Source organism: Neovison vison, chromosome 1 (genome assembly GCF_020171115.1).
Source record: "Neovison vison isolate M4711 chromosome 1, ASM_NN_V1, whole genome shotgun sequence".
Lineage (NCBI taxonomy): Eukaryota > Metazoa > Chordata > Mammalia > Carnivora > Mustelidae > Neogale > Neogale vison.
The window spans coordinates 105,917,578-105,934,819 of NC_058091.1; the positions used below are offsets into that span (position 1 = coordinate 105,917,578).

A 17,242-nucleotide genomic window follows, 5' to 3' on the forward strand; every position below is an offset into this window, starting at 1 on the left:
AGAATTGATGGGTCAGTGGGGGGTGAGTTAGGGGAGTAGTGTCTGGCTGGCCCAGTCAGAAGAACACGTGATTCTTGATATCGGGATTGTGAGTCGGAGCCCCATGTGGGGTGTAGAGATTACTACAATAAATAAAACTTTTTAAAAATGGGAAAAAAATAAAATGGGAAAAGTGCATATGCGTTTCATAGCTTTAGGCCATTTTTTAGTCACTTAATTTGTCATTAAAATTCATTTAAATTAGAATTTCTCTTTTTTAAATTGAGGTATAATTGGTATATAACATTGTTAGTTTCAGGTGTATGACAACGATTGGATGTTTGTATATATTGGAAAATGATCACAGTAAGTCTAGTTAACATCTGTCACCATACACAGATTAGAATTTAAAAAGTCAAATACTTAAGTATGGAATATGGGTTCTGATCTTATTTCTAAATAGTGATTTTTAATCAGTTTTGTGTGTAAACTTATATTATGCATTAAAAAGGAAGATGTCTTTAAAAACAATGAGTTTTGATGATTGTTTAAATTAGGGGCTCATGAGAAGCAAGAGATAAAAAAGAAGAAAATTGAAAAGGGAATGCCTAATATGCATCCTCCTGCTACTTCTACTTCCAAGCCTTCTGCAGATCAGATCAGACAAAGTGTCAGACATTCTCTCAAAGACATTCTTATGAAAAGGTAACACACATTATTATATAGAAGATTGAATAATATATGCTTCATGTATTTGAAGAATAATTGAATTATTCTAATTTTAAGACTTACAGACTCAAATTTGAAGGTGCCAGAGGAAAAAGCAGCAAAAGTTGCCACAAAAATTGAAAAAGAGCTTTTCTCTTTTTTTCGGGACACAGATGCTAAATATAAGAATAAATACAGAAGTTTGATGTTCAATCTGAAAGATCCTAAAAACAATGTAAGTATATTTTGTTCATGTCTATAGATATTTATGCTTCCAGCTTTCCTGTATACATTGGAATTTAAGATTATAATACAATAGATCTGTAATTTATTTCTTCAGTTGAGATGGTCATTTTAATAGTCTTTCTCTACAGAACTGAGATTATGAATTCTGCATAGTGGTGGCTAGTGTTATATAATGAGCGTATTAAAATGTAAAATACTAAGTCTATCTTAACCTGATTTATGGGACTTTTCTTTTTGTCCCTTATTTAATCCAGTTTATTAAAAATTCATTCATATGGGGGTGCCTGGGTGGCTCAACGGGTTAAAGCCTCTGCCTTCCGCTTAGTTCATGATCCCAGCGTCCTGGGATTGAGACCCATGTCAGGCTGTCCGCTTAGCGGGGATCCTGCTTTCCTCTCTCTCTCTGCCTGCTTCTCTGCCTACTTGTGATCTCTGTCAAATAAATAAATAAAATCTTTTAAAAAAAATTCATTCATATGTATTCTTTAAAATTGCTGTTAAACCAAAATTCATAATAAGCACTGTATTGGTACTTCTGATTTAAATCCAAAAATGGAGTAACACTCCTTAAGAAAATAAGTTACATTTAGGTAAAAAAGAATACTATTTTAAAATATTTTGTTAATTTAAATATGATTTTAATTCTAAATACCCTTTAGCAGGGAAGCGAACATTACTTGAACTGTTAATCGTTTCCTGCATTTCTTGTTTGGGTCTTAGAGGATATTTAAAAGCTGTGTATGTGTAAATACAAACTACTTGTATATTTGCTTAAGTTTTATAAGATTTTCATATAATTGATAACAGTTTGTCAATTTGTGTAACGATATTTGCAATAGATAGAACGTGATTTGAGGTATACTAACAGCTACTTAAGAAAAATCTAGGTTATGCAGTCTGTCATTATTGTCCAGGGGGTCAGATACTTCTTGAATATATAGTCTGGAAGCTTTTTTTTCAGTAAGTAAACGTTTATTTCCTTTAGGTTTCTTTCGTGCAGTGGGTTCTTTGCTCTGAAGTCCCCTCTAAGCCGGTTAGAAATCAAAGATATGAAAAGATTTAAGATATGAAATCTTAAAAATATGAACCATAACACATTCAGTAAAGTTTTTTTATGCAGTACATTGCTATACTATAGGTTGGCTATTGTGATAGTGTGTTTCCTTGAGATTACTGGGAATATTCTGAAATGTCGATTTTGGGGGAAGCGGGGAGTGGGTAACCGTCTCAATAGAATTTTTGGATAGATGTAATGGTTCTACTATACACACTTCTCCACTATGTGTTGATTTTCATATGAAAGATAAATTTTGCTGCCTTAGATGATAGGTTCCTAGAATACAAGGCTGTCATTAAATTTCTCTGTGGTAGATAATGTATAAATCATTAAACATTTGTAAATCAGGTTTTGAAATTACATCTTTATTTATTACAAGTTTTTATACAATATGTCTTCTTTATTTTAAAAATCTTTTTCTCCCTCTTAATTCTCATCTTTAAATATATCCAGATTTTATTTAAAAAAGTACTGAAAGGAGAAGTAACCCCTGATCATCTTATAAGAATGAGTCCGGAAGAGTTGGCTTCTAAAGAGTTAGCTGCATGGAGACGGAGAGAAAACAGACATGTAAGATTATCTATGACTATGGGTTTGACTATATCAGAACCTATATTTTTCAGCCATAGGGGAAATAAACACAGAGGTAATTAGACACAGAATGCGCAGTAATACAAACTTCTTGTTCCATAAATTACATATCCCTATTAACTGAGTTCTTAAATCTTGTTTTTCTTTATCTCTGCTGCTTTTTTCTCATTTTTTTCCAGTTATCAGATTACATAATAAACTTGTATTTTGTTTTGTCTTGTACATCAGAAAGATGGGAAAATAGGCACATCTTAATCATATCTGTACTTTTCAAAAATAGCATTTGAAGGTGTTATGAATATTGGTAATTTGTAGCACTAGATTAAGTCAGAATGAAAATTTTATAGGTGTGTAATCCCTTATTATTCAAAAGTTTCAGATGCCAAAAGCTCAGAAAAACAAGGTTTTCTTTCCCTTGTTTATTGATAAAACCTGATCCAAATTGGCATGTATGAATGTTCATATCTACAGAAATGTTGTGGGCTTAAATAGCTCAATCCCTGCTAAACTGAGGTGTTATGTAACTTAAATAGTATGTGTACCATAGTCCATTTTTACCACTAAAAAATTCTGAAAGTAACCAATGCCACGAGTTTTAATTTGGGGGTTCTGAACTTTGAAATACCTTAAAAATTAAGTGACTATGTGGCTTAGGGTTATTGTGACAGTGAGATGACCACGTTATCCACTATTTTGATTATAGCAGCCTTAGAATATTAGCTTTTTGTCTAGGAGATACTGGTCACTAATAGTTCATATGAACTCTGCATTATTTACCTGATTCTTTTTTCCATAATACTTGCATCTCAGACATTAAGCTTCATGTAAGTCTTTTGCCAAAACTAATTTGAAGTACAAGGCCTTGATTTGATATTCAGATATTTCTTCTGCTTTCACCCTGTGTAATTTTTCCTTTTATGGTGAAAATAGTATCACCTCATCTTTTTTCCCTCCGTATCCCAAATATGCCTCTCTTCTGCTTTGGAACTGTGGCTGCAAGTACCATCTGCTTTGGAAACCAGCTTGTTCTTTCTTTAGGCCTTAATCTGATTTCCTTTTTTAAAGGATGATTTGCACTTCACAAAGGCAAGCTTAATGACTAGACCCATCCTTACATTTCTTAACCCATTGCACTCCTCACTACTTTTCACTAGTTCTTGCTACACTTGCTTAATATTTTTTTTTTTTTGTCAAATTTGTTCAACTAAATTATCATTGTCACAAAGTAATGCTTAAGAGACAATTGATAGGGTCTACCTGATAATTTCTGGTGTTTGAATAAACTTCCATTATTTGAGGGGGATGTTAAGAACATCAAGTTAGGAATCTAAAGAAGATAATTCTCATTTCCCTGGTGGCAGCTGGTAAAAAACCAAATCAGAAAGCCATAAATACCATGTTTCAACCCTTTGCAAATTACATTGCACTTCAGTTGCCTGCCTCATTAATTTACATAGAACTTCTCAGGACTTATAACCCCAGCACTTAAAATAGTCTCTGGCATTTGTAAGTACTCAGTATGTGTTTTTTGTTTGAGAGACCAAAAATCTAAAAATTAAAAATTGGGGCGCCTGGGTGGCTCAGTGGGTTAAAGCCTCTTCCTTCAGCTCGGGTCATGATCTCAGGGTCCTGGGATTGAGTACCGCATCAGGCTCTCTGCTCAGCAGGGAGCCTGCTTCCTCCTCTCTCTCCCTGCTTGCCTCTCTGCCTACTTGTGATCTGTCAAATAAATAAATAAAATCTTTTAAAAAAAATTAAAAATCATCTGTGGTGTTTTCACTTTTAGATAAGCTCTTATTGTTTAAAGCTGTACATTTGGAAATATGTATATTTTAGTTGTGAAGTGTTTCTTTAAAATATTTCATTTAGACCATAGAAATGATTGAGAAAGAGCAGAGAGAAGTGGAAAGACGACCGATCACAAAAATAACTCATAAAGGTGAAATTGAAATTGAGAGTGATGCCCCAATGAAAGAACAGGAAGCAGCCATGGAGATTCAGGTAAAAATAATAAAAATGCCATGTTCTGCAGTGCTCAAAACATGAAGATTAAGGAAAGGTTGATTTGTCGAAAATGTTCTTAAAGGTGAAAGAAGAATTTTTTAAAAAAAATGTATATGTTTCAAAGTTCATTTTATTGGTCCCATGGTTTTTTGAGAGTGTTTAACAATACTCTTTATCTGGATGTAGTGTGCAGACTACGTGCATCACAAGCACCTGTTAAACATTTGTTAAATTGTAGATTCCTGGGGTCTCTGTGGCTTGGTGAATTCTTTAGTAGGCCTAAGTAAGTGCTTCTTAGGTAGACTGGTGTGAGAGCTTGGTACAGCTTTTCTGATTTTCAAATATCAGTGAAGAAATAATACAGAATCTTGTTAGAGGCCTTAAAGAATGAGGAATGTCTGAGGTTTTGCTCTACTTTAAGTAATAATTAATACCTCGCATTTATTTTTTAAAGATAACAGTGATGGGGGGTGCACATGGGTGTTGCATTGGTTAAGCAGCTAACTCTGATTTGCTCAGGTGGTCTCAGGGTTGTGAAATTGAGTGTTGCGTCAAGCTCTGTGCTCAGTGTAGAGTCTGCTTGAGATTCTCTCTCCCTCACTTTCCCCCTGTTTGCTTGCTTGCTTTAAATAAATAAATAAATAAAATCTTTTAAAAAATGTATTGGAAAACGTATGAATGGAACAGTTTTCATTTTAGAAAAAAATCAGTATGAAATAGAAGTTGAATTTAATAATTGGGGCCAAATTTGCTGAAACTTTTTACCTTTTTTTTTTTTTTTAAGGAACCTACAGCTAACAAGTCCTTGGAAAAGGCGGAAGGAGCTGAAAAACAAAAAGAAGAGATTGATTCTATGTCCAAAGATACCACTAGTCAGCACAGACAACATCTTTTTGATCTAAACTGTAAAATTTGCATAGGTAATTGGAAATTTTTCATTCTGAAATGTTGCTTTCGTTTTGGAAGAGAGATACTTGTATTTGTAATTTAAATAGGCTTTTGTTTTCTGTTAATTGGGGATGAAGTATCTGCTCACTCTCATTGAGGAGTAGCACGGTTTTTGAGTGACTGGTCTTCAGAGTTGAGGTATAGTTTGATACTGTGGTATACTTTATGATCTAGAATTAATTGTACTATGTAAGATCTGATCTTAACAACCTTAGGGCAAAAGACTAAAATTTAAGCATTAGAGTAGGCATCAGAAATGTTGGGCATTCATGGTGGTACTGTCATTTATTAAGTGAAGGAATAAAATAGCATTCATGTCTTATTATCATCTATAAAAAATGGAACAAATCCCAAAATACCTTTTCTCTAGTATTCTTCTATTTGGTCATTCATTCAATAAATATTTATTGAGTTCTTGCTGAGCACTTTATGGTGCAGGGAATATAGTGATGAAAAAGTCAGATCTTATCCAGGCTTTAAGAGAAACTGTAGCCTAGTGAGAAAGACAGGCAGGTGATGATTTGGGTTACAGAAGTATTTACAAATGTATTTAGCTAACAAGATCCAGTCTAGACTGGGGCATTGGGGAGACTGGGCTGAGGAATCGACATTTAAGCTGAGTCATGAAGGTTGAAAAGACAGGGGAACATCATTCTGAATACTAGGAATGGCATGAGCTTTGAAGTGAATTCGAGAAGAGAAGAGAGGAATATGAGTTGTTTGAAGAGAGATTTGGAGATCACATCTTGTTATACCTTTTTGCCTTTCAGACTTCAGTTGTGACTTCTTCGTAGTAGTGAAATCAATTTAGTAAGTAGTTCACTAGCATTTCAAAAACAAAAACAAAATAGAAAGTACCACAGTGAACTGCACTTATAAAGATGATTACCATTTTATGAGACTTTAGTTCCATTTACTTTTATCATAAAAATACATATACACATGTATACATACACATGCACACACAAACCCACAGAGATACACGTGAGTGTGTGTATTTAAGTAATGGATCATGAGATAAAATACAACTTTACCAGATCATGATCAGAAATGCTGAAAATCTTTTGTAGCTGCATTGAAGATTTTGGTCTTTTATCTAAGAGCAGTGGACAGTGACTAAGGGGTTTTTCAGCAAGGGAATGAGGTGATCAGATTGGTATTTTATGAAGATATCTCTGACTTTGAGAAGAATTACAGTGGGAGAACCCAGGAGAGGAAGGAGAGAAACTCCATAGGAACCCTTTGTGCTAGTCCAAATGGGAGATGAAGATAGTTTTGATTAGAGTGGTCATTGGAGATAGAAGTAAGTGGAGGCTTTTGAGATACTCACATTAGGTATTATCAGTAGGTTTTGGAGGTTGACTACATTTAGGGCATAAAAAATGGGGATGTAATAAAGAATTTAAATTATATTCAGTTTATTAAAAATTAGAGTATCAAGAGTTTTGTAAACTCTGGAGATGTGGCTCTCAATTTTTATTTATTTTTTTTTACTGTTGTATGCTAAGGAATGATACACACCTTATTCGGTAGCATGAAAAATTCTTAGCTTAATCTCTTTGCTGTCCTCCATCATTGGAGTAGAGGCTAGATGAAATGTATCACAAATTAAGCAATTTCCCTATAATAAAAGTAATCCTACTTTTTCAAAATTGTGTTAACATATTTTATAATCTGTACAGTGGTAAAGACTTAAAGGGCAGAATATTTTTAGACTTCGTTATTCGTAAAGAAAATCATCCATGGTGTAGTAGTATTTTTAAGTACACCCATTTAGTTATGTCTTTAAAAATATTCTTAGTTATTTCTATTAATTTTAATCATTTCTGTGGTAATATTTCGGTAAATTTAATGGTAGCACACAAAAATACTTGTTAAACACTACTAGACCTAACCTATTTTGAGAAAGTTTGAGTGATTTTTTTTCCTTCTTAATGCTATAGCCTAAAACCAATGTCATTTTTAAACTTTACTCATATTTTCCACATTTAGTAACATGTTTAGTAAGCACTGCAGTATGCATGTATGTCATGAGCTGCTGCTATATGTAACACAAAGTAGGATACAGAGTGGTTTTATTCAGTTCTTCTCAAGACCTGGAATTTGGTATAGTTTAGTTAAAAATTACTAGGGAATCAAGAAACTGACTTTAGGTTTTAGTTATAAAGTTTCCATTTCAGCTTATTTAAGTTACTTAACATCATCTTTTCTTAATTTTCACATCAATTAGAGAGGTGTACTACAATGCAGTTTGAAAGATGATAGTTAAAAATTACCCCAGGAAATCTAAGGTTATGCAACAATTCAGTCAGAAAAACAGTAATGTTAGAAGCAAAATGGATGATGATATAGAAATTTCAATTTACAAATTTGGTTTATTTTCGTTTCGTCTTGTGTTAGGTCGAATGGCACCACCTGTAGATGATCTTTCTCCAAAAAAAGTTAAAGTTGTTGTTGGAGTATCTCGTAAACATTCAGATAATGAAGCAGAAAGTATAGCAGATGCATTGTCTTCAACCTCGAATATTTTGGCTTCTGAATTCTTTGAAGAAGAGAAACAAGAGTCTCCCAAGTCAACATTCTCTCCTGCTCCACGGTAATTTTCTCTTAGCCACAATTTCTATAATCATCATTATAGATCTTTGCCAGATTATACTTGGAGATCTTCAAAAATAAAAAGGTAACTTATTTCTTAGGAATCTTTCTTTTGAGATAGTAACTACACCTTCTTAAACAGTAAACTAATTGAGATAAAAGAATAAGACCTAAAATTAGTTTAGAGATTTGAGTCTGTATGTGGGGACTTGACATTAAATTCTGTTTAATTAATGTTGGTCCCAAGAGGCAGGAGATAGCAATTTAAGAAAAGTTACTTGTACTTCTCTGTACCTTCATCTAAGCCAACCCGTGAAGGATGATTTTGAAAATGCAACCATGTAAGGTAAATATGAATGTAATTTTTTATAAAAAGTGAAAATCTAAACTCTTTAATCAAATAGTCTTACATATTTTGGCTTTCTTGACATGCTAAAATAGAAATAATTGATGACTTAGTAGAAAATGGATTTATTCATGAGCAGATCTTTAAGGCTGAAATTTTTTAATGTCATGTTTTAGTCCAGAGATGCCTGGAACTGTTGAAGTTGAGTCTACCTTCCTGGCTCGATTGAACTTCATCTGGAAAGGTTTTATCAACATGCCTTCTGTGGCAAAATTTGTTACCAAAGCCTACCCAGTGTCTGGTTCCCCCGAGTATTTGACAGAGGTACTGTGAACTTTTCTGCCCTTTTCTGCTCGGACTGGTGTATGTGTTTCTAAAAGCAGTAGGAGAGAAAATATTACTACAAATAATAAAGATACTAAATGATAAATTTATTTTCATTCATAAGAAAAATATTGTTAATAGATGACAGTGATTCTTTTTTTTTTTTTTTTTTGACAGTGATTCTTAAACCGTTCAATTAATGGAACTGTGAGTTCATAGATAGAGTTTATGAACTGTAGATAACTATGTTCTGAAAGTTTTAAACCCACATGCCCTGTACTCTAAAATGTGCTTTCCTTTGTAAAAGAATTAAAAACTAATGAGCTAGACGTCTACTTGGATTACTTGAGTATTTCTTTAAATATAGATGTGATAAAATATTGACTACTTAATATGGTCTTGAGTGTTAGCCTGTCAGGAAGATTTTTCCTTGTGGATAGTTCTTATTCTCCTGTTGCTTATGTTTCCCCAACTGCATGACTACAGTTCTTACTGTCTCTTTCTGTGAATGATATACAGGTTATAGTTGAAACATTATAGCAAGTTGACAGTCTCATGAGACCAATGACTTTTGATCCTGCAGGTACCCTGGGTTTATACCTGAAGGAATAGGAAGGAACTGTTACATAATATTTATGGAAAATAAGCAGTTGGACTATTATATTATGATAAATTAGAAAAATACGACATTTTTAAACTATTTTGAAGAAAGTGTTTTTCTGTGTTTATGCAGAAGGAAAATAAGTCATGTGTACTATATTTTTGCTGAGGTTATATTTTCTTTACGTTCGTATCTAACATTAACTTTTCCCATTCATTCTCAGTCTGCTGACCATGAAAGCAAAAATTTAAACACAAAAAATTCTTTTTTCCAAAAGCCTAAATTGTATTATATACCTGTTTTTTTTTTAAGATTTTATTTATTTGACAGAGAGAGGTCACAAGTAGGCAGAGAGGCAGGCAGAGAGAGAGGAGGAAGCAGGCTCCCCGCTGAGCAGAGAGCCCGATGCGGGACTCGATCCCAGGACCCTGAGATCATGACCCGCGCCGAAGGCGGCGGCTCAACCCACTGAGCCACCCAGGCGCCCTTGTTTTTGTTTTTTAAGACTGACGTAAACTTTAATTTTCTTTGTATTTGGCTGAAATTAGTTTTTTAAAAATTTTCATTTTTTTAATATTTATTTAATAAATTATTATTTATTAGAGAAAGTACATTTTTAAATTTAAAAAATAATTAATATATAAATATTTATTAGCGAGAGAAAGCACAAGCCGAAGAGTGACAGAGGGAGAGGGAGAAGCAGACTCCCCTTGAGCACAGACTCCATCCCAGGACACTGAGATCATGACTTGAGCCAAATAAGGAATTGAGCCACCCAGGTGCCCCTAGGCTGAAATTAGTTTACATGGAATGTGGCTTAGCTAATGCTGACCGGTTTATTTGTTTAGCCTTATGTTTTATTAAACAACCTAACTTACTACTTTTATATATAGTTTGCTTGGCAAGTAGTATTTTAGAAACAATTGATTTTTATAAGAGGAAAATTAAATGGACCCATGTTGTTCTTTTTGAACAAATCTATTTAGAAATGTTGTCTCTGGGCAAGTGGGTGGCTCAGTTGTTAGGCATCTGCCTTCAGCTCAGGTCATGATCAGGTCCAGGGATCAAGCCCTGTATTGAGCTCCCTCTTAGGGGGCAACCTGCTTCTCCCTCTCTCACTCCCCCTGCTTGTGTTCCTTCTCTCGCTGTGTTTCTCTTTGTCAAATAAATGAATAAAATCCTTTTAAAAAGAAGAAGAAGAAGTCCTAAACAATGGAATTTGATTTTAAACAAAACTATTCACCTTTCTGAGCCAGTTTCTATGTGGTTGCTTTCCCGAATTCTACCTCTGCTTTCTGCTTATTTTTAGTTTAGGACTAAAATCCCAAATAAACATTTAAAGCAATTAATAATTTAAATGTAATTGAATTTAATATCAATTAATTGTGCTTTTTATGAATTTTCTCAGCTTCTTAGAAAAATAGAAATTTACTGATTAGTTTTAAATATTTTCAATTACACAGTTAATTGATTTTTATGTATAGTCATCTATTTTCAGAAAGATTCTACCGTTTAAAAAATGAATTTGCATTATTACAGTGTTATTCTCTACTGTGTAAAAATATGCTCTATAATTAAATTTAATAACTTCTGAAATCCAGCTGTTAATGATTAAATGATGTCCTTGCCCATTATCACCAAGAAGAGGGGCAGGATAGGAGGAAGTTTGAGAAGAAAAACAATATCTCTAATATTCTGATATCTGTTGTATCCTTTCTGGATTGTCAGTTTGTCATATGCTTGCCACTACCCCATTATGGTACCTGTCTTTCCTGCTGAGAACTGACATGACCTCAGATTCAATCTCGGTGGTATCTTGGGTACCCACTTTAGTTATTTGGAGTTGACATTTGAGGTAAAGCCTGATTGCTACCCCTGTACTTTATGTTCTGTGATACAAATTTTTTTATTGTTTTTTATTACCATTTCAAATTAGTCTTAGAGCTAAATTTAAATGAATGATGACTCTTATATTCTGTATATGTTGCTTAACTTCATTTTTTTACTGTAGGATCTACCAGATAGTATTCAAGTAGGTGGCAGGATATCACCTCAGACAGTTTGGGATTATGTTGAAAAAATTAAAGCATCAGGAACCAAGGTAAGGAAAATGTCTTAAGTTATACTAGCATGAGAGAATATTTGAAAAGTAAATCACTGAGAGTTCTTTATACAGGGTACCCTGGGGAAAGGAGCCAATACAAATTCTAAATCTACATATTACACCTAACATAACTGAACTAAACCCATTTGCTAAGGCTCAAAACAGCCCAGCATTCCTTTTGTGGGTTTTTCTTCCTTTCTGGTATGCTTTCTTAGTGATATCTTTGTCAGTGTTCTGGAGGAAAGGTTTTAGAATTAAGTATTGAGATTACTCCTCGAATTTTTCCTTGCTTTGATTATAGACATTTGTTTACTTAGGGTATAGACTAAGTTGCTGCAAAAAGAGACCCTAAAAGTATAGTGGCTCAAAGAATTATTTATTATTTATTTATTTATTTAAAGATTTTATTTATTTGACAGAGAGAGAGAGAGAGAGAGATCACTAGGCAGAGAGGCAGACAGTGAGGCGGGGGGCAGGGGGAGGAAGCAGGCTTCCTGCTGAGCAGAGAGCCTGATGCAGGGCTCAGTCCCAGGACCCTGAGATCATGACCTGAGCTGGAGGCAGAGGCTTAACCCACTGAGCCACTCAGGTGCCCCAGAAGTTTATTTTTTAATAGGTCAGTGGTTCAGAGTAGTTCCGGGCTCTGGTTCTATAGGATCATTTGCGGACCAGGCTCTTATTGCTTGGTTGTTTCCAAGAGTGTTACCCTTATTGGTCAAACGTGGTCAAAGCTGACTTAATCAACCTCAAGTGGAAGAATGAAGAATGCCTGTCTAGTTGTTTTAAAAGCAAGACCTGGAAATTCTTGTTACCATTTCACTTCCTCTAAATTCCATGGGCAAGAACTTTTTAGTAACGTAACTTTACGTAAGCTGCTTAGGAGGCTGGGAAATGTAATCTCTGGACATGTTGTGTCTATTAGATGGTGTTGTGCCCAGCTAAAAGTCGTCTTTTTGTGATAGGAGGAAACAAAGAGAATAGATAGTTGGTGATAATTAGTAGCCTCTATCACAATATTTTTTTCTTTTCTATTTTTTAATCATTTCTTGAACTTCGTAGAATAGTAGTACGCAGAAAAATTTATGTTAGAAGAAATTCTTTTTCCCTCCATGGATGATAGTTACCAGGCATTCAAAAAATTAAATAAGGGAACATTAATTTTTATCTTTTTCTTAAGATTAAATGTGTTTAGTAAGATTAGAAATAATTCAAAATGGATGATCTCAAGCTAAAAAGAGTATATATTTTTCAATAACTGATTTTAGAATTTAATTTGATACAGTGTTAGTATACAAATAAACTTTGAAGCACTATTAAAGTGTTATAATATTTATTTGCTATTACTTTCTCATGATAGTAAAAGTCCTGGGAAAGCATTCGGAAGGTGTTACCCTTGGCTGTTTTGGGAATCGCTCTTGATCTACCCATATATTTCTGCCTAGCATTTTATAGTACGCCTCCTTCCTGAACTGATTGAAACACTATAATAGTTGGTACCTCTAAAAGAGGACAGTTTAGATGACCTTTTATAAGAGACAGAGCTGTAGTTTAGCTCATTTGCACGTTTCCTTTAGGAACTTGAATCAATTTAGGCTTTGTAGCACTTCTGGTTCTCTCCTTCATGAACAAAACCTTCATGAAACAAAACCTAGAACCTAGAGGCACACAGATAAGGTCCCAAGTAAGCCAAATGAGTCAGCAAAATTTATGGCCTTTGCGTATTTGAGTTCTGTCACCCAGCCTCTTCTGTTTCTAAATCCAGTCCCTATAAGTGGGATTCTCAGTGGATCTGAGTGTTTTTGTGTACATGGCAGGATGGTAGTGGTAAGTGATATTAATTTTCAGTATGTTGAAAACACGGGCAGCCCTTTGTGAAGGTTGTAACTTATAAATCTAAAAACATAAATGAGGAGATAGTGTAGACACTGAAAGACTTGGGTTTAAATATGTTTTCTATCACTGAAAATTGTGTCACCTTGAGCAAATTAATTACCTTGGGACTCAGTGTCTTATGGGACACCTTCAGATGAAACAGATGTATCAGTGGATCACCAAAGATCTTTTCCCAAGAGTTGCTTCTCTTTACTATTTTTATCTGCATTTAAGTTGGTATAAATCGTGTTATTTGGTAATCATCATTATACAGTTTACTAGACTATTACTAATTGGGAAATGATATTTAAAACCAAGCTGTTCTTCAGGTTATTGTTTTCAGTAATCATTTATTATTTTCTTGAATAGGAAATTTGTGTGGTTCGCTTCACACCTGTAACTGAAGAAGATCAAATTTCTTATACTTTGCTGTTTGCATACTTCAGTAGCAGAAAGCGCTATGGAGTAGCTGCGAACAACATGAAGCAGGTTAAAGATATGTACCTTATCCCTTTGGGTGCTGCAGATAAAATTCCACACCCTCTTGTGCCTTTTGATGGACCTGGTAGGTACACATTTTAGTAATAGAGTATGAATAAAATAAAGTGGGAGGTGAGACCAGAGCAACAAAATGGACTCTGCTTTCTTTCTCAGGTTCCAGCCCTCTAGAGCTGACTTGACAGGGGCAAGCCCTATGCAATAGGCTGTAATAAGCTCGATGCTAAAATGTACCATTATTAATGGTTGAAAATGACTTTAAAAAAAATTTTTTTTTTTTTTGAACATTTAGTTAACATGGTGCGCACGCACACAAAAGCAGGGTGGACAGGGAAAGGGGTGTGGCAGGGAGAGGAAGAGGCAGTCTCCCAGCCTAGGAGGGAGCCCAGCATGGAGCTCAATCCCAGGACCCTGGGATCATGACATGAGCCGAAGGCTTAACTGAGTGAGCTACCCAGGTGCTCTGAAAGTGACTATTAATTGGTGTTTTTTATTTCACACAGGGCTTGAACTGCATAGACCTAATCTATTGTTGGGCTTAATTATCCGTCAGAAACTGAAGCGGCAACATAGTGCCACTGCTAGTACTAGTCATATGGCTGAGACTTCTGAAAGTGTACCAGTGGCTTTGCCACCTGATAAAAAAAGTAAAATAGATGTTTCCACAGAAGAAACACCAGAGGAAGAAAATGACTTTTTTAATTCTTTTACAACTGTTTTGCATAAGCAGAGAAATAAGCCTCAGCAAACTCTTCAGGAAGACCTTCCAACAGTAATTGAACCTTTAGTGGAAGTCACCAAACAGGAGCCACCAAAACCTCTAAGATTCCTTCCTGGGGTATTGATTGGCTGGGAAAATCAGCCTTCTACTCTGGAATTAGCAAATAAACCTCTTCCTGTGGACGATATACTTCAGAGCCTTTTGGGCACTACTGGTCAGGTATATGAACAGACTCAGTCAGTGATAGAACAGAACACACTCAAAGAAATTCCGTTTATAAATGAGCAGGCTGACCCCAAAGCAGAGAAAATAGATAAAGTGGAAGCGACTGATGGTGATGCCAAGGAGGTAAAGGTTAAAGCAGATGATCTTTCAGAATCTACAGGTAATTCAGTAGTAGTAGGAGAAGAAACATCAGTAATGGGGTCTTCTTCCATTTCTCCTGGACCTTTGACAAGTCTTAGCCTCAGAGGTAAGCCACCAGATGTTTCTACAGAAGCATTCTTAACAAATTTATCAATTCAGTCAAAGCAGGAAGAAACTGTGGAGAATAAAGAGAGAACATTAAAAAGACAGCTGCTGCAAGATCAAGAGAATAATTTGCAAGATAATCGGACTTCAAATACTAGTTCTCCAGGCAGGTCTAATGTAGGAAAAGGAAACATAGACAGTAATGTCAGCTGCAGTGAAAACCCTGTTGCTAATACAACAAGATCCCCACAGTTTATCAACCTGAAACGGGATCCTAGACAAGCAGCAGGGCGAAGTCAGCATGTAACTGCTTCAGAAAGCAAAGATGGAGATAATTGCCGTAATGGAGAGAAACACACCCTGCCTGGTCTGTCACACAAGGAGCACTTAACAGAACAAAGCAATGTAGAGGAAAAGTTGTCTTCTGTGGAGAAAAACTCATGTGTTCAGCAGGGTGATAATTCAGGGGTTGCACAAAACTCATCGCCAGTAGAAAACACACACACTTCTCAAACAGAACAAGCAAAGCCTTTACAGGAAGATATTTTAATGCAAAATATTGAAACCGTGCACCCATTTCGAAGAGGATCAACAGCAGCATCATCTCATTTTGAAGTTGGAAACACTTGTCAATCAGAATTTCCTTCTAAAAGCATCAACTTTACTTCCAGAAGCACCAGCCCCAGAACAAGTGCAAACTTTTCACCCATGAGGCCACAGCAGCCCAACCTTCAGCATCTCAAGTCTAGCCCCCCTGGATTTCCATTTCCGGGGCCTCCTAATTTTCCCCCACAAAGCATGTTTGGATTTCCACCACATTTACCACCCCCTTTACTTCCCCCTCCAGGGTTTGGCTTTGCTCAAAATCCCATGGTTCCCTGGCCACCTGTTGTTCATCTGACAGGCCAGCCACAACGTATGATGGGTCCCCTTTCACAAACATCAAGGTATATAGGTCCACAAAATTTTTACCAGGTTAAAGACATTAGAAGACCAGAAAGGCGCCATAGTGACCCTTGGGGTAGGCCAGATCAACAGCAACTGGATAGGCCATTTAATAGGGGTAAAGGAGATCGACAGAGATTTTATAGTGATTCACACCATTTGAAAAGAGAGCGACATGAAAAAGAATGGGAGCAAGACTCTGAAAGGCATAGACGCAGAGACAGAACCCAAGACAAGGACCGAGACAGAAGAAGCAGGGAGGAAGGGCACAAAGATAAAGAGAGGGCACGGTTATCACATGGTGATCGAGGAGCAGATGGAAAAGCAAGCCGGGATAGTAGGAATGTAGACAAGAAACCAGATAAACCTAAAAGTGAAGACCATGAAAAGGACAAAGAACGAGAGAAAAATAAACATAGAGAAGGAGAAAAGGACAGAGATAGGTACCATAAAGATAGGGACCACACTGACAGAGCTAAAAGCAAAAGGTAAAATTTGCAGGCTGCTTCAAGATTACATTTAAATAACTGAAATGTTGTATCTTAAAAACTTTGAATGCCTGCTAGGATTGTGCCATCTTTTAAATTTTTAATACTGGTGGTTTGCAGAACAATGAAATCTGTGTGTTGGTGCAGAGTGTTCTCTGTACCGGTGCCCATCATCCTTTCTTCATACCAACTGTCCCTAGTTCTAGGAATTTAATATTTTTAAAAGTTTTACATTGCTGTATATTCAAAGATTTGTTTTATTAATATGCAATAAAGGCTTAGAAATTTTAGTTTTATTCCTTACTTGGTAAATATGGTTAACTATGGAATATATTTACTGCCTCTAGTGAATGTCCTTTATATAATGACTAATTTGAGAGTAATGTGTGCTCTGTAAGTTTGTTTTAAATTGCACTGTTTTTAAAGAAACTGTAGAGGAGCAACAGAAAGCCAAGCAACTTCATAATCAGATTATATTAATCATTTAGTTGAGCAGTTTTTGACTAAGAATCAGACGCCCAAGGAATACATTTATTGCTTTAATCTGCACTCATTGAAGGCATTTATTACCATATACTACAACTTTGTGGTAGTCCATTTTTTTCCTTTTCATTTTTGGCTCTTTGGAAACTTGAATACTTAAGCTTGTACATGATCTTGTGTTTTGCTATCCTTTTTACTGTAAAATGTAAATATTTTAAGGGATATTTTGATTCTAAATATGATAAAAGAATTTCTCACCTA

General features: G+C 35.3%; 1 protein-coding gene across 4 annotated transcripts in view; it reads left to right on the forward strand.

Moving 5' to 3' along the window:
• Positions 1-17,242, forward strand: part of PHF3 (PHD finger protein 3) — an 86,451-nt gene extending 69,209 nt beyond the window's left edge. For all 4 annotated transcript variants that reach the window (XM_044253713.1, XM_044253722.1, XM_044253739.1 and 1 more), the window contains 10 exons: positions 537-684; positions 766-922; positions 2,444-2,560; positions 4,451-4,582; positions 5,370-5,505; positions 7,934-8,129; positions 8,651-8,798; positions 11,411-11,500; positions 13,745-13,940; positions 14,377-17,242. In XM_044253713.1, coding sequence (XP_044109648.1) covers positions 537-684; positions 766-922; positions 2,444-2,560; positions 4,451-4,582; positions 5,370-5,505; positions 7,934-8,129; positions 8,651-8,798; positions 11,411-11,500; positions 13,745-13,940; positions 14,377-16,502 — 3,446 coding nt within the window. In that variant the 3' untranslated portion in view covers positions 16,503-17,242. The remainder of the gene's footprint in view (positions 1-536; positions 685-765; positions 923-2,443; positions 2,561-4,450; positions 4,583-5,369; positions 5,506-7,933; positions 8,130-8,650; positions 8,799-11,410; positions 11,501-13,744; positions 13,941-14,376) is intronic.